This window comes from Filicampus tigris, chromosome 1 (genome assembly GCF_054856515.1).
Source record: "Filicampus tigris isolate MCC_2025a chromosome 1, RoL_Ftig_1.0, whole genome shotgun sequence".
In the NCBI taxonomy this organism is placed as follows: domain Eukaryota; kingdom Metazoa; phylum Chordata; class Actinopteri; order Syngnathiformes; family Syngnathidae; genus Filicampus; species Filicampus tigris.
The window spans coordinates 30,373,785-30,393,796 of record NC_141217.1 but is presented as its reverse complement, the minus strand read 5'-3'; the positions used below and the strand labels follow the sequence as shown (position 1 = coordinate 30,393,796).

General features: G+C 40.4%; 1 protein-coding gene across 1 annotated transcript; it reads right to left on the bottom strand.

The window, feature by feature from the left end:
• Positions 1-7,559: 7,559 nt before the first annotated feature.
• On the bottom strand, positions 7,560-17,700 carry tspy (testis specific protein Y-linked). Its single transcript, XM_086031239.1, has 8 exons — positions 16,284-17,700; positions 16,099-16,176; positions 15,307-15,418; positions 14,137-14,291; positions 13,195-13,271; positions 11,403-11,584; positions 10,210-10,254; positions 7,560-10,121 (listed from the first exon to the last, which is right to left on the bottom strand). Exons 1-8 carry the CDS (start codon positions 17,211-17,213, stop codon positions 10,084-10,086), a joined length of 1,617 nt encoding a protein of 538 aa, XP_085887365.1. The 5' UTR covers positions 17,214-17,700; the 3' UTR covers positions 7,560-10,083.
• Positions 17,701-20,012: the final 2,312 nt, after the last annotated feature.

The following is a 20,012-nucleotide window of genomic DNA, read 5'->3' as shown; positions in this document are numbered from 1 at the left end:
GATAAAAACTCGGAACCATATCGTATTCAATAGTAGAGATGAAAGCGTTAAACAATTTTTCACCTTATCAGTTTTCTTGATTTTTTTTTTGGGGGGGGGGTGGCTAACACAGAGCCCTGGCATGAGTCTTCCGTCCCCAACTGTATAAGAATTCAAGCGCCTTAAATGGCATCAGCGGTTATCTGACACAGATGTGACATGCAGTTAGTCTACACTAGAGACAGACTCATTTTTTGAGGGCCGATACCGATTATTAGTAGTCAAGGCGGCTGATAACTGATATTTGGAGCCAGTATTCATATTTTGTAAAAAATAACATTTTGTCAACAAAATCTAAAAAATAAATGTCCAAAATTCTTAACTTTGTTGAAACGTTTTCAAGCATATGTTTATTGAACAATTTTTCAGATTTACATTTTTTTTTTTATTATTACTAAAGTTTTTTGACAATATACATCTTTGTTATCAAATTCTAAAAAAAAAAAGTTCAGGGAGCACCTAGGGTCATCAGTATGTCTTTAAAACGTGAAATGAAAATTTAAAAAATAGCTCCATATACTTTTCTACAGTAAAGTAAGTTCTCCAAAATTTCAAAATGACAAAAAAGTTAAACTTTCACATATCTTTATCAACACAGTTTTAAATTGATTTATCATTGGCCATCACGTTTTGAAAAAAAGCCGATGCTGATAATCGTCAAAACGCTAAATATCGGCGCTGATAATCAGCCCGGCCGATAATCGGTCTATACCTTTTGAAACAAAAAGTCCAACTTGACAGGCAGTGTGTGGACCGGGACCTGGCTCATCGCCGCTTTAGAGCGCCTCGTTGTCTGTGAGTACACGCACGCCACGCAGAAAACAGGCAGATTAGTGAGGAGAAAACTGCATATCCAACGAGACAAGGGCTTTATGCTAGCGTGACCACATTAGAGCGCCTGACGTGTCAAATTCAAAAGACATTTTTCTTTCACTTTCTGGGGACCTAACACGTTTGCACAGGTGAGGAGTGAAGACTGGCCTGAAATGTCCCATATGATGGATGGATTTTGCCTTCTTCTTATTTATCCCCGGAGGCCGGCTGCAAGCTGCAGCTGGATCCCGCGCCACCAGACCCATCAATCACCTGAGGCACACATTTGTCCCCTTAAGGGAGAAAAAAAAAAATGATTTGACCAACTGACAGTCAATTTTGTATTGAGAAATTGCCAAGTGTCTGCACATGCCCAATGCTGCCGAGAGGCAACAACAGAGTGCACAGATGCATGTTGGGAAAGCAGGGTGACCCCAAGAGAAAATCAAAGGGTCGAGAAAATATACCGGCCTGTTTTCTATCACAACAAACATGACACGGCTCTTCCTCTGCCTCTAATTATCTTACGTACGACAACACATCAATGTGAAAAATACAAGAGCAGGTGCTTGCTGTTGTCCTTGAACTCAGCACGCCAGCAGTTACGAAAGTAGGGCAACGTCTTTAACACGTGGATGTGGGCCGCATCTGCGACACACATTCTCGGCCACTGTCCTCATGTCGTACGCCGGAGCCGAGCTGATTCTTTTTGCAGAGAAAGAATGCATATTTCCTCCCGAGATGAAGCGGTGTTCCAGTCTCCATATGTCCGCGGGGCCCGCCGCCATCTGCCGATGACACCGGGCTGGCACTTTCCCTTCCTCCCTCGCTCCCTCCCTCCCGCCCTGTAAAATGCTTCCAGGAGAAGCAACAGCTGTTGAAGACGAGCACCATACAAATAATGACGGGTTAGTCAGCTGCTTATTGTACATGAAAAGGAAGGTAGGGAGGATGCGAGCGGGCCCAAGGAAAAGTTAATCTGTCAGCACTCTTGCAAAAGTGGGCCAACTGCAAAGGACGTTCACACGGAAGGTGAAACAGCGCGTCGCCTCGCGTTTCTCGCGGGGACACCGCCGACATAGCTGCTGCATTTGCGCCACGCCAAATAGAGAAGAGGAAGAGCGAAAAGTATGAACATCGCTAGTCAGTCAAGTGGGCGGTGGTTGTGCTCAAACTTTGGCCAATGCTTAAATGCCATTGCCATCTTGTAGGCGTGCAATGAAAATCGATTTGCAGAGAAAAATCGGTTTTCGTTTAAAAGATGTGCTTTGAATCGAACTGAAACGTTGCATTCTAAAATATGCTGTCCTTGACTTATAACGCACCATATATCGAGAATTTTCCCCTCAACATCCCATAAAGGCATGAGAAAGATGTTTGATGTTTTTCTTAGATTTCTGCAGATTTATCACAAAAAAGCCCCACAAACAAATCATGTGTACATATGCTATACATAAAAAGTTTACATGCCACTGTTTCAGTGCTTTTTTTTTTCATATAAAAAAAATGTGATGACAAATCAATTCAAAACTTCTCCGAACATTAATGTGACCTATAACGCAAACAACAACAACATTTTTCAAAAGGGGAAGTACAACTATTTTTTTCAAAAAGAAGCGATTGTGGCCACACGCGTGTGCATACCCTCTTGTAAATAATTAAATTAATAATTTTGAATCAACCAATCACATTCAGACATGTTACATGGGACTCAACACACCACTTCCACCATTTAAAGTGCCTCTGATTAACCCCAAAATAAAGTTCAGATTTTCTGGTAGGCTTTTCTGAACATTTACTTTTTCTTTCTAGCAGAAGCCTGAAGGTTCTGCGCCAACCCTAACTGCTATTTGCAGCTGTTCATAATTCCATCCAACTTGACTAAGTCTCAAGTTCCATCTGAAAAAAAAAAGTCGGTTGATTGCTGCCACCAGCATGCTTCACTGTCGTAAAAAGTGTTCTTTTGGAGATGTGTGTTGCGTTTTCGCCATACATATCTTTTGGAATTATGGCACAATGTTGAATCTTTGTGGAACAGAACGCATTTTCTGGAACGTGCTTGGAGACCTGCTCCACATGGAACGCGTTTACCTGTGGTGAATTGGTAAAATTGGAATGAAATTGACTTGACTTAAGCAAAGAAAAAGGCTCAAGGGAAAGCCAGAATGTATTAAAAAAAACATGAAATATTAAAATACCCCGGTGTATGTGTGGACATTGCCGAGGTGAAATTCACTGTCAAATGTATTGGGGGAGGGGCAAAGGTAACAAGTGCTGCAATCTGTTCCTTTCTGTGTGTGCACTCACGTGTGATTGGTGGGTGGACGGGAGGCGGAGGGTGGGCGGGGGTGCCTTCATCTGTCTGGTGTGACCGTCTGTAACTGGGCCCGGGCGCGAGCATGCACTCTGCGATCTCCCAGATAAGAGTCATCCATCTGCTGTGTGTGTGCGACGGGGCCTAGACGGCTCCCCTTATCATTGCACTCGTCCATTTCCCTGTCTTGCCGCCCCCACCCCCCACACCTCTTTCATCACCCCCTGTCACCTAGCCTCCAATGCGGCTCTTTATCTTGATTAGATGACAAGCACACAATCAGGAAAACCTACAATATGTGCCGAAAATGTGTAAATACATCTGGAAAAAATAATTGCCTAGATCCCTAAGCTGAAGGGGGCCCCAAGAAGAAACAGCTGCAGTTTGGTTCATATCGCTGACAAATCAACGGCACCACGGCAAGTTATCGGTTGTCTCCAGCGTGGGGGTCCTTACTAGCAGAGCTGGGCATCGTTACTCCGTCCACAAGTTTTCATCCTGCATATTTAATCGACCCATTAACCATAACCAGCCATTTAGAGCGTTGGAATGTAGCACCCCTACTGCTGAAGAGGAGCTACTGCATGTGTATGTCTTGTCTTAAAATGCGAGTCAATAGGTAAAGCTTTGCGCACCCCGGATCAGAGGTGTCACATAAATTTTGAAATATTTTCAATATACTATCAATACATGTTTTAACAATATATCTATTGTGTTTTTGTTACTGGTTACTCATTCTCATTATATGGTTACAACAACGACCCAATCTTTCCCCGTCCCTGCACAAAGCTCTCTTATTTACAACAGATCAAGTTCAACTAATAACACAAAATATATATTTATACATGGATACAATTGAGGAAAATATACAATTTACAATATACAAAGAGCCACATTTATATTAGGTGCCACCCATCCATCCATTTTCAATCCCACTTATCCTGTTCAGGGTTGTAGATACATTAGGTACCTTGGAAAAGACAAAACAACAAAAACACATTCACATTCATTTGGCAAATGGGAACTCAAGGCTAAAATTTCTTTGGAATACTGTAATATGACCACTGTGCCCCCAGTACTCAGGAATCCTTTTAGGGGAGGGGGGAGTCCACCTTTTTTATTCTATGGGCCGCATACAGAAAAAAATGGAAGGATGCGATGATGGCCACATCCCTCACGAATGTGCACGGGCACTGGTCTCAAACACTGTTGCCTGGCCGTGGTCATCCACTGTAGCAGCAACAAACTCACAACTTCGTCATGTCTCGTTCTCTCTAAGTGCAAAAGATATCATTGTCATGAACGTAAGCAGCAAACTAACTCACAGCTCGACAGTTAGCTACATGTACGTTACATTTCATTGATTAGTTGCTTCTTCAGTAGAATGTATGAATATCAACACCGCATATCGTCTCTACTAAAATATGCGGTGAATTGATATCCTTTGTTGTTTAGAGTTGAAAAGAGGAGTAGAGCATGATTGCTTGGAAACGGAGGAAGATAGTCTCAGCCAAGCTCCTGAAGCCCAAAGAGGTCAGCGCAAGGCCGCAGGGGTGAGCCCGCTATCAGTGTGCACATGAGTGCATGACAAATGATTGACACCAGATCAACACATTGCGCTTTCTGCCTCTGATTTTTTCTCAGGTGCCCTGGTTTCATGAAACTTAAATTAGAGGCACAAAATGAAGCCAGAGAGGGATGTTTTTCTTTTTTTGGGAACAGATTATTTTCATGTATTTACAGTCAGGTCATGCTGGCAGTTTTAACATAAAACAAAAAACAAAAAGTTTTTTTTTCCTAAGCAAATTCTCCCTTTAAAGGGGAAGTCAACCTAAATTTCAGAAAACAGGTGAGTTGTGATTGGTCGTTACCTGAGCCCTGAGCAACTGTGATGTCCTTTTCAGTCGACAGAAATGACAAAATGGTTGCCCCCAGAGATGACTAAAAACGTGTGGATTAATTCTTATTCCACAAACAATATTTATCAGAATGCTTTGTTTCAACCGGTGGGCCTGCATAGAACATATTCTTGAAAAAAAATCTTCATCTTGACTTCCCCTTTCAGTACGTTTCATATCAGAAAATATATTTCTTTTATTTCCTCATGGTTCCTTACACACAGATTCACCTATTAATAGACCCCCCCCCCACACACACAAACACACACAAAATATTTTGTACTGTCTTTCTACAATTTTCAATAAGGGTGGGCTTCTGCAATAAAAACTGAATTAATTTCATGGCTTTTAACATATCTTAACCAGGGATGACAATATTTACTGAGGTCACTGTACTAGTACTTTTACTCATTTATCACTTTCAGGTATTTTACACAAGACTAATGCAGCAGGCTTCCTAACAAACTGATGACGGGCCGCAAATGGCCCCCTGGACATAGCTTGGACACCGCCACAAACTTGGATTGTTGCCATCCCTCCAGACACAGAACCAAGCATGTCAGGACAAACTTTGTCCCGATCGATATTGTGAAAGAACTATGCCTGTTATTAATTTGTGATCATGAAACGTGGCTGCTCTGTTCTGGTGGGGGTTGATCAAAGTGGAAGCAAAATGCCTCATTTCACATGGTGTAATGCGTTTCCAACATTAGTATTAATAGTAAGTGCCCATCGTAGGCTGCATACCCTGAGTGCTACCGGGCCTCCAGCAGGACAGGTTTTTGCGAGTGGAATATTTATAGCTGTGCATTAAAAGTGGAATCAAGGGTTTAAGTGTACCATTGCAACACTGCTGCCGTTCCTTTGTCTGGGCCTGTCCAAAAATGCCTCGCCGGGAGCTATTTACAGTGGCAGCTCGAAAATGGGAGTGATATCACATGCATGCCGCTGCACCGGCAGTGAAATCCATTAAAGTGTCACTCTGTTGCTTTTGTTTGATCTCTCTTCAAGAGTGGGAAAGGTGACTTCAATGTCACAAATGTCATGTAGGAAGCATTCATTCAAGTACCCAAGTGCAACAAAAACACATCTTTATTATGGTTTTGTAGATTATCAACAATTTAAATCCAAAATCTTAAATACTTCCATCAACGTATGATATGTGATATAGAATGCCTTTATTCGAATCTGCGCAACAGACACGTGTGACAAACTACACTACACAGCCATCTAGTGGCGACAAAACAAATAAAGACGGTCTGGTGTAGAGTGTAAGTGTAATATTAAGACACAGCCAACAGCAAACTGAAACAACTTCCGACTTTATTAGGTCTGACTTAAACGGTGGACATCTCAGCCTTGCCAAAATGAAAATAACCAAAGCAACAAATCGCTACAATGTTCTACAATAGGACACGAGGTACACCGCTGTGGACGGGTTCAAGAGCAAATGTGTTGCAATACCCTCCGAAGGAGTGACGTAAGTTTAACACAAACTGACACGATGCAAGTGAATTCATGGCCTCGTGAGCTTATGACGTGTGACAATAAAGAAACGAGATGTTCATTACTCAATTGGCTAACTGCTTATGTCAGTGTCGCGCAACAATGACACCATTTCTGATACACCAGTGATTCCCAGCAACCAATTTAAATTGAGATGAGATCATGATTTCAGTGGTGCCTTGAGATACGAGTGATTTGACATCGGAGTTTCCCGAGAGTTATCCTGAGGCTTTTTTTCTTTTTTTTGCTGCTGCTGCTTTTGAGCAAAAATTTTAAATTTTACTTATTTTACAACAAGCCACTTTGGCAGAACATAAACAAATCTTGAAAAAAGTGTCTCCAACCTGTATGTATAATCAGAATGCCGTATTTCAAGTAGTAGGCCTAGGCATAGAACATATCCTGGGGGGGAAAAGGTGTTTGGATTGACTTCCCCTTTAAGTATCGTAATACAAATCGTACAGGGAATTTCCAGCATGAGCAATGTTCCGGTACTATGAATTTATCAATCAGGAGATCTTGGGGTGTAAAAGTCATGCAGTCAGTGACACAGCTGAAACTTGGGAGAAGTTGGACCTTCCAGCAGGACAACAACGGCTGGAAGTTTCTGAAGTGGTCATCGATATCGGCCAACTTAAATCCCACTGAGAATTTTTGGTGGGACTTGAAGAAAACATTTGGAGCAAACAAGCCCAAGAATGTCAATGAGCTGGAGGCCTTTGCCCTCTAGGAATGGGCAAAGATACCTGTAGATTGCTGCAAGAACCTTATCTCAAGTTATATTTCACAGCTGAAAAATGTTATTGCCCAAGGATGTCGTACTATGTTCTAAATAGAGATGTGACTAAGGGGTCGAATAATTCTGTCAGTGAGGATATCACAAAACTACATTTAATTGGTGTGTTACAAAAAATAGTAATTTAAGTTGCATTTGCTCGTTAGTTGTCCTTCGTTGATCTGGTTACAAACAAGACCCCAAAAAATAAATGTCAAACTTGCTAAAACACTTTACTGCAGTGAGGGTTGATTAATTTTTCTTATAGTCTTTTGAAATCTGCCAATTCACTAAGAAATCACACATTATACCAAGTGGCACAATCTCAAGCGTTCTCCAATGGAGCCACAAGTAAACAAACACTGATGTCATTTGACCAAGGCAGAGCAATTGAAAAAAAAAACTGGGTAAAATGCTTGAAGGACGATTTTAATGTGTTAAGTGTCAGTCAAAAGAATGTTTCGTAAGGTGAAGCGCTGAAGATATACATTTCAACATCTAATTTGACAAAAATAATAAGACGTGGAAATTACAGACATTGCTAACCTAATGACTGAGGCTAATTAATTCAGGAAATAGAAATTAAATTCCTGCTGGATCGCTTCAGGTCAGCGGTATCACTCGGGATGGGTACCGAAGACGGTACTTTTTTGGGTATGGACCAATTTGGCTCGGTACCACCGAGCGCCAATTCACGTGAAATCCAACGGTGTCAGGTTTCGGTTTCGAAGCGCACCTTTTCTAAGTTATGACTGTGCGGGGGTAGAAGAGTTGGTGGTTTTCCTTGGCGCACGGGAACGCAGCAGGTGCATGCACACCAGCGTGATGACGTCCACCCGTTCTCCCAGGCTTTCACACATGCTAAAAATACAGATCCCCGTTCCAAGCGGGCAAGTCCTTCCCGCTTGGAACGAGAAGACAAACAAATACAATTTATGTAGAATATTGTAGTGACGGTGAAGCATCACACTTCCTCGCATGGTTTGGTTGAGCGTGGTGGGTCAATTTGTTGGTGCTGGCGCCAGGCGGTGGCTGGCGATGTTGGCCGGGTCCCCGCAACCGGTGGGCCTGCCTGACAGGGCAGACGCCGCGTCGCAAGCCTCTGCCCAGCTCCGACAGCGAGAGGTTTCCCCTCGCCTAATTGAATCATGCTGGGAGGTGCGTGGCTTTACCATTGTTACAATATATAAGTTCTTAAACATATTATAATTTCATATATATATGCATAATAGCGAAAGCTTGTGGGCAAAATGTAGTGACCATTACGCGTTGGGTGCACAAAAAGGATTTTGATCCCAATCATTCTCTTTGTTGTCGTCTATGTCCTCTTCCAAATGTCATGTTTTTGGTGGTTATGTTGTAAGCTGGGTTTGAACTCATCGCGCGGCCTGCACTGCACACGAAACAAACATAACATGAACATTCATCTTGTTCCTGTTTTACTTAATTCCTTCTGTTGTTCATTGCAAAGCACTTTGCATTTTGTAGTATTGATTTATTGTTTGTATTATTTAAACTTTATTAATTGTAAAATGTTAGGAATTTATTTTTACTCCATTCTCTTTAGCTCATGTTTAAAATTCTGGATGTTATTTTGATCTTTGTTAACGTTTATATCTTGAAAACTATGTTGAATTGAAATCTGTTTAGATTGTATTGTTAAATAAATTAACATTTATTACCACAAAGAACAGCACAAAAGTACCGAAAATTGGTACCGTTGAGTACCGGCATCGATTTCCAGGTACCAAGAATCAGAACCGAACCGGTTCAAATGTGAAAGTACCCATCCCGAAGTATCCCTCAAGCGCTGTCGCCAGGAAGCATCCTAGCACGTACCGTTGACAAATAAAAAATATTGGGAATTGGTCCACAAATTTGCATTTAGTCAATACACAGTGCAAGGAAAGAATTTAGATTCAAATGTAGCACAACTTCCAAAAGTGGCAACAAAAGGCTGTAATATTACAGGGGCAGAACATAAACACATAATTGCGCCATCAGAACATCAGTTTGCTGATACTATCATCTTCACAAGTGTGCCACGGTGTACAAAAACATCAAATTCTACAAAGAAAACCTTTACACAATATGTGAAAGCTGATGGAAATCTACTAAAAAGACAAAAGTCCACCTACAGCGGAATGTGGGGAATTTACTGATCAAAGTACATAGTAAGTGGCAGTATTCTACCATTATTACGTGGCATGTTTGCTGCATTACCATGTAGAGGAGCGGGGTGGGGGGTAAATAAAAAAACAATAAGCTTATGAAAACAATATCTGCTTCTCTTGACTACAGTAGAGTACACATTTTCGTCTTCACAGCCCCGAATTGCGTAATCGAGTGTGGGCCCGTCCCTGAGAACACATTTTGGTTCAGCTCTTGGTGCTCTGAAATGTGGTCAACATAATCGAATAGATTTAAACAGGAAAAAGAGCCAAAGTAAAACAGCTGTTTCCCATGTCTTTGAGATTCTCGTCATTTGATTGCTTTGCTAAAATTCTGCTGCTGAGCGACGTTTTCTAAAAGCAATCCTTTTGTACAGTGTACTGTATTAGAATATACCGTAAAAAATCCTAAGTCACCTTGCCTTGGCTTTATTCAGTTAACCCTGATTTTAAAAGCTTCTCTAGATCATATTTTGGTGTATTACAAAAATATGACATTTTGTGCATAACATAACTAACACCCGGAAGATGCTCGGGCATACCCACTATCCTCCCTAACTTCCTGTTTCAGGCCGCCTCATCTTCCGGCTCGCTGTCATCCGAGCCTGCCGCGTAAAAGACATACTATTAGTATTTTGCTTCACTTTGTTAAGGAAAGACTCACATAATCAATCGACCGAAAACTTGACTTACCATCAATCACAATTTCTCCACCTTCACCTTCTTCCTGGCTCTCATCTGTGGAGAAGACAGTTCTTAGTCTTGATAAGAAAAACAGAATTCATTCCAGGATTCCGACAATTTAAGGCAAATTCAATCTTGAGTCTTTAAATAATGTGCATCTGCTCTTAAGAGTACCAACGAGAGGTGCAGCAATTAATCGACAACTAATCAATTACCAACTTAATAACTATTTTCATAGTCAATTATTTAGAGAGGTTGTTTAAATTAAAAGTGTCAAGTCCTCAGCTTTCATCAGTAAATATCCTCTGATTTCAGTTGTCATGTATTATAGCAGACTGATCTTTGTGTTGAATAAAAAAAACAAAAAAACGTTGCTTTTTTTTTTGTTTCTACAATTTCTGCACTATCAATTTGAAAAAAAAAATCTTGTTTTTGAATAAAGAGACGGAAAAATTAAAACATTTTATATCCGATTCATTTACAAAATAATCGACATATAAATTGATTATTAAAATAATCATTAGTTGCAGCCCGACCACTGACAAAACATCACTGTTTTCTTAATTCCGCTATCGTGATTGTGTGATGCTACCATAAGAGTGATTTGGTAAATTATTGTTTTAGGAAAGCTAATTTATTTTGAGAATTTGAGAGCATTTAACAATTTACAATCACAAAATCCTACCTATCGTGTATTAAAAATGTTAGGACTTTTGAAAGATTGATTTAAGACATTTTAATGCCAACTAATGCTTAAAATTCAATGGTCATCATGCTGCTCTGCTCCTACTGGTAGGTGTGCCTTGGCCACCTGGGGGCAGTACAATACAGAAATACGGCTTTACAGTGCATGAGTGGGAGATGTCAAATCTGCTCAACATCTTTACTACACTGTTTGTGTTCAAATATGAAGTGCTTCAAGGGTTATATTATAACAAGGCAACTTAAATGCCAGTTAGCCCATGCCTATGGCATTACCCGTTATGTGTTAGCATTAGCATTACGCTAGTGGACTTAAAGTCCAAGATTTGTGGTAGTTTTGAATACAACCTTTGACATGCATATATATTTCTTTTTTTGAACCTCATCTACAAATGACCTGGCCCATCAGTCCAATGTAAAAATCAAATGTGGCCCTTCAGCACTTCAGTTTTCCACTGCTGGTCTAGTGTGAGTACGCTCTAAATCAAAATGGAACCAACCTGCACTAAGCACCCCTTCCTCCTCCTCCTCATCATCTCCTCCTTCCTTTTCCTCCTCTTCTTCCTCTCCACCACTGTGGCCTGGCTCAACCTCACCAGTTTCCTCGTCAGAGTCGGAGATTACCACACAGTCGTCGCCATTGTCGTTGCCGGGGTCAGCCGCTGTGGTGCCGTCGCCATCACTGGAGGGCGGACACACACACACACACACACAAAAAAATAAAATAAAATCACTCACCTGCACAAGTAGATCAGACGGAAGTTCCAAACGAAACTGCTCGGTCCCCAGGTCCCTCTTTTTCCCAGTATAGTTCTTTTGAATATTAATTACTTAAAAATCTTTTATTGTGCATTTAATTAAGTATAGACCTTCCCAATAACAATTGCATTCATATTACAGTATTTGTTGTAGCTAATGTGCATTCATTGTCTGTTTAGGCCTCTTTTTTTTTTTTTTTTACTTTTTTTTTTAATTGACTTGTTTTTAAGCGCTGTTTGTCATGTCAAATACCTGCTTGTCTATTTCATTGAGCAAATAAGAGTGAGTCTGATTCTGAAGGTAGGACAATTAAATGTTATTCCACACAATAGCAGAAGGAACAAATAAACTATACTTCCATCTACAGTAGGGGTGTCAAAGTCAAATGGATGGAGGGCCAAATAAAACATTTTGCGCCAATTATGGACTGATAGAATGTTCATTGAATTTTTTTTTAATGTCCAGATTGCATCGGGTCCTTCGTGCCTGCTGAAGACGATGTTGTTGTGCAAAGATAAAGTTAACCCATTATGGCTTAAAGCGCCTTTCTCAACAGCTCCCCAAAACCTAAGGTCGCCTTTGGAATGACCCTTGAAAACCTGAAGTTCTCCCAGAAATTCAACACTTACGAAATGATTAATATCTCAAACCCTGTAGCAAACATAATTCCAAAAGAATTAAAGAGCTTAGACATGTGGCTTTCACACAGGTAGAATTTATTATTATTTACTGTTTCAATCGAAGATGTAAAAAGAACATGTCAGTGCAAGAGAAGCACTATTTTAATTTTTTTTTTTTTAATCGAGTGGTAATTACCATCCTCTATTCTGTTACAAAGACGTCAATATCGCAATTGTCTACAAACCATATCATATCACATAAGACTGGTTCCACTGGTCATGCATGTCGTCTATATATCACTGCCATTAATTCAGAGCTCCTGGCGATGGACGGCGTCCGCCATTAGCCTACCTACGGCTCGAAAAAATTCCACGAATTGTATTCCATTTATTCTTCATTTTGCATTTTTAAAGTCCAGTTGATTGTTTAACAAGTATTTAGAAGTGTGGGAACCATGTCGAGGGATCGCAACAGCGTAACGGAGGCGCAAATCCCCCCAAATAAAACTGTACAATATATATATAAAATAATAATAATAATCATAATAACAATACTAAGTCCGACGCTACTTCGCGGTTTTTGACCTATCGCGCCGGGTTCTGGCCCCCCATTAACCGCAATAAATGAGGGATCACTGTATTGCGATTTTTACAACCCAACTCTGTTTAGTTGAACAACTAAACAGAACCACTTTTCACATGAGTAAGCAAATTGAGACGAGATTATAATCAAGTCTGAAAACCAAAGTTTTAAACACTGAAGAATGTTCTGCACTTGCCAATACTGACGGAGATACCAGTTTTGGCCCATGTAAAGAGCTCAAGTATTGTGTAAACATATTGTGGACATCAAAATGACTCAAACTCCAGTGTAAACCGCACGGATACAATAAACATTGGGAATGCGACCTACCTGCCGTTCTCTCTGGGCTGCCAGAGTGGTGTCAGGTAGTATCTCAAAGGGTCCCTGTATAGGTCGTCCTTCAGGATCTGGACGACCGCAAACAGATCAGAGAAAAAGTTACGTTTGGCCAGGTCAGCCTCCTGAATTGTATATTCTTAAAATAACAATTTCAATGCAAATACTACCCTTTTATTTTTCACACAGATACCTCGTGACAGGTTAGAAATATTGTTTTGTTTTTATAATGCTATTATGATGTGTGGGATCAGTATTTGTGTAACGTTGGCGGCCACTTTACTGTCCCCGCCCTATCTCCTCGTACTTCAAAGCCGCGCCGTCGTGTTATACCAATAAAATTCAAAGTTAATGATCATTTGTTAAAAACAATAACCTTTATGAGTTTGAACATTAAACATCTTGTATTTGTAGTGTATTCAATTAAATATAGGTTGAACATGATTAGCAAATAATTGTATTCTGTTTGTATTTACATTTTACACAACCCAACTTCAACTGAATTGGGGTTGGACATTGTGCTGCTCTCCTTCTGGTGTGCCTGCCTTGGCAACCGGGGGGTGAGTTTAAATGAAGAAAAGTCACCACTACGCTCAGTGACTCAGCAAGGTGCAATAATATTGGTTGCTTTTCATAGAGCAAAATAATATACAGTAAGGCTGGGAGAATTGTTGGACGTTTTCAAATATACATTGCTTAAATGGTTACCTGTAAACAATATAAGACCGCCACATAGATGCGATTTGTTAGCCTGTACATCTATGGAATTTCCCATTACAGTATGCACGAGCATTAGCAATAAGATAGCAGACTTGAAGCCTAAACTGTGTGATTGTTTTTAAGGAGTAATTTGGTTTGTGTTATGTTTCGTTCGACAGTGTTACCGAGTTTGCGTACCCAACCCTATTCGTGCGTGTTGCCGGTTGCCGTACATACCTGCGCGACATCGTCTTGTCCGGGGTTGCTGTGGTCGCCAAACCAGCTGAAAAAGGTCTGGTAGACGCCGCGTGACATCTTCCTGGGTTCGCTGTGGGCCGTCAGGTTGTGACCACGATTCCACAGGATGGTGTTGGACAAGGACGTGGCGGTTACTGCCAAAAGGACATTTTTTTTGTGGGGGGTTGGGGCGATAGAAGACCAAAAAATAAAAGAATAATTATGATTATTATAATAATAGCTGCTTACAATTCAAAATCATCTTATAATGAAGAACAAACTGGTCAAATTCACATTGAATTTGCAAATTAAAATATGGGCGACCATGCCTTTTCCGTTTTAACTGTACTTTTATCATGCAAAGCAGGATAAGAATGAAATGCTCAGTCACGGCAGCTTCCAATAGCTGTATTGGAAGTATTGGACTCGATACCGAGCCAGTGGATCGGACCATCCCTAGTATATATTTATATTTTTGTTTTCAATTAATCTGCTGATGAATTGGTTATCAGAATTTCTGCCAAATATTGTAAAAAATGCATAGCGGTCAAGTCCTAGTACCAGTGTATTCACTTTGGTTGTGTGACCTACTAAAATGTACAGAGGTGTATTGCTGCATAACCAGGGAAAAAAAAAATCAACATGTGACAGTATAGTGTGATAATTTATCACATCAAAAAGTGATACGTTTAACTTCCACACTCTGCAAAAAAACGAAGCAATTCATTGCAGTTCAGGTCACTGGCGGAGCCTTGCATGGGTATGTGTCTTCTTTTTGTATGTTATGAATCAAAGTTACTAGCTACATACTATACTATAGAACATATAAAGAAAAACAATGACTTGAAATCCTCTTTAAATAAAATAATTTAAATACAGTAATACAGAAAAAATACAGTAAAAAAATAAATGATTGAAATAGACATTACTTCATTTGTGATTGGATCAGTGATGAGTTATCTTTTTTTTTTTTTTTTTTAACTCTTATCGGTCCCAAAACTCTTGACCGTGTAAAGTCGAATCAATACCTCTGTTGGTAGTCGATCAACGCTGAACATCTTTTTTTGTATTGAATCTTTTTTCATGACGGTGGTGTACCTAATTTTGTGGCTCCTTCATTATGTGTCCACTGTCCAGTAAAAGCAAAAGCAACCCTGTGTTTATTTGTACCTCCAAGTCCATGGCGCAGCTCCTTCATGATGATGTTGTTCTGGAAGTACGGGTTGCGTCTGAAGTGGAAACGGATCTGGAATCCCACTTTGTGATTCTTGAAATTTTCTATCTAATGGAGGTGAAATATTTGAATGTCGTTAGAATAATACAACAGTGAGTCCCAACCACTATGTGCCACTTAGGAAATGACACAATTTCAATTAATGTGGCTGAAAATTGTAAAATAATAATAATAATAACACAGTATATTTGTTCAAGTACAGGAGTGATTCTCAAACTTTTTACACCAAGTACCACAACTAAAAATACTTAGCTACCACTGTAATGACCAACATTAAAATTCAGTAACATAGTAGCCGGCCTAAGAGGCATCAAATACAATGCAAATGTTTCACTCCTAAAAAGTCTATTAATTACAAACCAAAGTAACATCATGCACAGTTTGAATATTAACACTGCACTCCAAAATATATTAGAAGGGAAAAAAATAGTTTGATTAAAATGTATTGTACAAGCAGAAGATTAAATGCAAATGTATTTTGCTGTACTTAAAAGTAAAAAACTAGTGAATTGTACAATACAATTTTATTTATATAGCGCATTTTATGACAGCTACAGCTGTAACAAAGCGCTTTACATAGAGCAAAATAGCCATAATGTAATGAGAGCTTTCTGAGGTCAACTACGTCCAAAAAAACATAATATTGAAAAAAAAAGAAAAAAAAAGGTTGGTAAAGTTTTCTATAAGTGAACCCTAAATGAATGGGACGCTGCGAGTGTTTTGCCTACCTCCAGATCAGTCATGTAGCTGAGAGCATCCTCATCCGTCTCATCAATGTGAGCAGAGAGGTGTGGGTGGTTCAGCAGCTGGCGCCTCTCAGTCAAGGTAAAGCATAAACATGTTTACTTGCATTAGTAATTCACTCAAAATTTAGCATGCAAGGAGATGGGTAAAGTCTAGGGCGGAAGGATACAGCGGTCACCCAGAAGCCGGGGATATTTTTTGTGATGGAGCGGCGTTGGTCGAGATGAGGCCGCCGCATGCGGCCCATCTTCAGCTCCAGGCGCTGATGGAGCCAGGCGCTTTTCTTCTCGAGAGCTTCCAATCTCATCTGAACCTGCGCCAGGAGAGCCACTGACTGTCTCATCTCGGGAGCCATCTTAACAGATACAATGGCGCACTCACCGTCCTCATTGTCCTCGTTCTCGGACGGGAAAGAGGAGCTTGGTGCGGAAGAGGATCCAGACATTGATTCGTCCCCTTCGCCAGCATTTGCGGCATCATCCGCGTCTTCTCTGTCTGCACTGTGCCCGCACGTGGAGCTGTCAGCAGCAGCAGCCCGAGTTTTAGAATGAACTCCGAGGGCCTGCTGGTCCCCTCGCCGATTGGCTTTGCTCCCCTGCTTGGCTTGTTTGGCTCTTTTGGATGAGCACGGAGTCTCTCGACTGTCTTCGCCGTCACCTCCCGTGAGGCTGGCGAGGGCTTCGGCTGCTGCTATGGCTGCCTGGTCAGAATCAGACTGATCCAGAAGATTGCGGAAATCAGGTCCTGTGCTTGCATCTGCATCGTCCTTAGCATCTGCAATTCTGTGCGCCTTGGACGACTGGGCTTCCTTGGATTTGTGCTCAACAGAAATTGAGTTGTTAACAGGTGCAGAAGCAGAGCTCTGTGCACTTTGCGAACTTTCTGCTTCCCCTTCAAGCTTTGAATTTATCTCTTGTCCAGCCGCTTCGGTGCTCTCGCCGTTTTTGCATCGCTCCGAGGCATCCTGCACATCACTACACGCGTCGTCCACTTTCGAGGACTTGCTGGGTATAGAGATTCCCTCATCCCGGTCCGGTGACGGAAACCTTTTCCTCGATTCGGAGTCGGCGCTCTGCTTGCCGTCCGCCAATTCACTCATGCTGGCGAGCTAGCCAAAAACAGCTAACAAGCTAGGTCGCCCGCGAGCACAATTACGAGATGTTTCAACGTAGCCACTAACACTCGACTCGACACACCGAATAAGTGTCGTGGTTGCGCGATTGTGTGATTCGTCTCTTGACGTAACTTACATCCTCAATGACGACAGGACAGGATGGAGCTCGCTCGCGGCCTACGGGAAACGATTGGAAGAAGCAGTTAAATGCTAACGCTAGTTAGCTCAACGTTACCCATGTCGTGTGTCCTCGCGGTCAGGGCGACACATTTCCGCGAAAAGACAAGACGGTCAAGACAAAGGCCGATCAAATAAACTGAATCATGTTACTATCCTATAGTTCCAACGCGCGTTCTTAGTTTTGTGTTTGCTTAATCCTTTATCCTTGTGTCCGCGTTATCGCCGTTAAGGAAAAACAATATTCTGATTGGCTGTAGCACGTCGCGCTAAAAGCTCTTGACCAATCGGATTCAAGGGTGTGTTTACTGGCTGAATTGCGCAGAAGTGGTGTGCGATACGGCAACGTTTGGAATCGCGCTCATGCCGATACTTTTTCATCATTCAGGTAGATGTAGGTAACTTGAAAATGCTGCATAAATAGTAACAAAACAAATGTCCCCACATTGTCATTTATGAATTGTTTTCTTGAATAAGAAAGTGCACTCATAAATCATTTTTTAACAAGTCCATACATCTCATTACAAAAGTGTCAATTTTTTAGGTCTTTACATTTCTTTTCTGTTTATTTCGCAAACAAATCATCCCTCCACATCCCCCAAAACAACTTTTTTTTTTTTACCCAAGTAGAACGTGTGTTCAGAAAACACAATACAAGCAACAATAAAACAAAATGTCTCCCCTTCACTGCACCTCTTGTCTGGCTTTGAGGAAATGCTTAAAAATGGTTTTAATGATTAAAATACAACTGTAAAAACTTACATAACCGAAGGACCTCCAAAGCCCTGTGTACAGATACATATTATATATATGTGTAGAATATATATATATATATATATATATATATATATATATATATATATATATATATATATATATATATATATATATATATATATATATATATATATATATATATATACACACAGTCTAGTAGGGGTGTAATGATCCATCCATCCATCCATCCATCCATCCATTCATCCATTATCTACACCGATTATCCTCACAAGGGTTGCGGGCGTGCCGGAGCCTACGCCAGCTGTCGGGCAGTAGGCGGGGTACACCCTCAACTGGTTGCCAGCCAATCGCAGGGCACACAGAGACAAACAAACACTCACAATCACACTTAGGGGCAATTTAGAGTGATCAATGAACCTACCATGCCTGTTTTTGGAATGTGGGAGGAAACCTGAGAAAACCCACGCTGGCACAGGGAGAACATGCAAACTCCACACAGGAAGGCCGGGACCGGAATCAAACCCACAACCTCTGAACTGTGAGGTGGACATGCTTAACCAGTTGACCACCGTGCCGCCGAGTGTAATGATACAACTATTTATTCAATTTACAGAATAAACCTTTATGTTGCGATCGGCCCTGTGAAAAATATCCAAGTTTTACACTTGTATATATTTTGAAGTTCCACAAAAGTGAATAATGAATATTGTTCGGATATACAAAGCACTTTATCAAAAGGGTTTGTTTACATTGTTGTTATTGGTGATCTTATTCTGGTAATAAGGTAAATTAGTGTATAAAAAGTACTAGCTTGTTCTGTTGCACTTGTTTATGCTGGAACATTATAAGAACCAGCTTGTTCTGATATAAATGTTGTTGTTTTTTTTTACATTTTGGAAACAAAGTTAAGATGTTTTTTAAATAGAATCCAGTAAAATGGATTATATTGTGGTTATTTGGAGTGAAATTTAAGTACAGGTTTACTTAGAGAAAAGCCATTTTAATGTATCAAAACATCATATCGAAATCGCATTTATCGTATCGAATTGTATAATTCAACTAAGCAATGTATCACTTTGTGTCGTATCAGTTATATCGATATCATCTAATCGGTCAAAAACGTATTGTTACACTCCTAGTTTAAACCTACGATTAAAGTACAGCAGTACATACAGAAGAGTAACTCATATTTAAGTATTGATGTATTTAATTACATTTACTTTTATTCCTACCTTACTCCAATTTTTTATGTGTCTGCTATCTGTTTTATACATGTCATATCTGTATTTTATTGTTCTCTGTCTTCTGTGTTGGTGAGCCAAAGTCAATTTTGCACCTCAGTGAACAATAAAGAATTGTCTATTGTATTCAGTTCTATTCTAGTACTACTTGTAGTATCAATATACCCATAACACAGTGTTGTTTAAGGGCTAGCAACCATTCAGAGATAATTCATGAGAGAACGGCAAAAACTGAAGAAAAAAAAAAATACATCGTTAGAGGGACCATTTTTGAACACCAGAATGTGGTGTTTTTTTAGGCTTGTACAAGACAACACATTCATCGCAACTCATTCTACAAGTAGTAGTCGACAGCATTAATAATTCTTAAATAGGGCCATAGATGGGCATTATCTTGCTTCTACAAATGTGTTTTGCCAGCCATTCTCTGCTCCCTCGATCATGGTCCTCTATTGCTGCTGTTCCTGCAAATTTTTGCCGCCTCATAAGACCTCCAAATCTTAAACAATTAGAATCTTAACAGTAGTTTACTTTGCCTCTCTCTGTACGTCTTTTATCACAAGTCATCAATTTACTGATGTTGAAACAAGAGCCCATTTGAGCAAAATAGGGAGTACAAATAAAATGT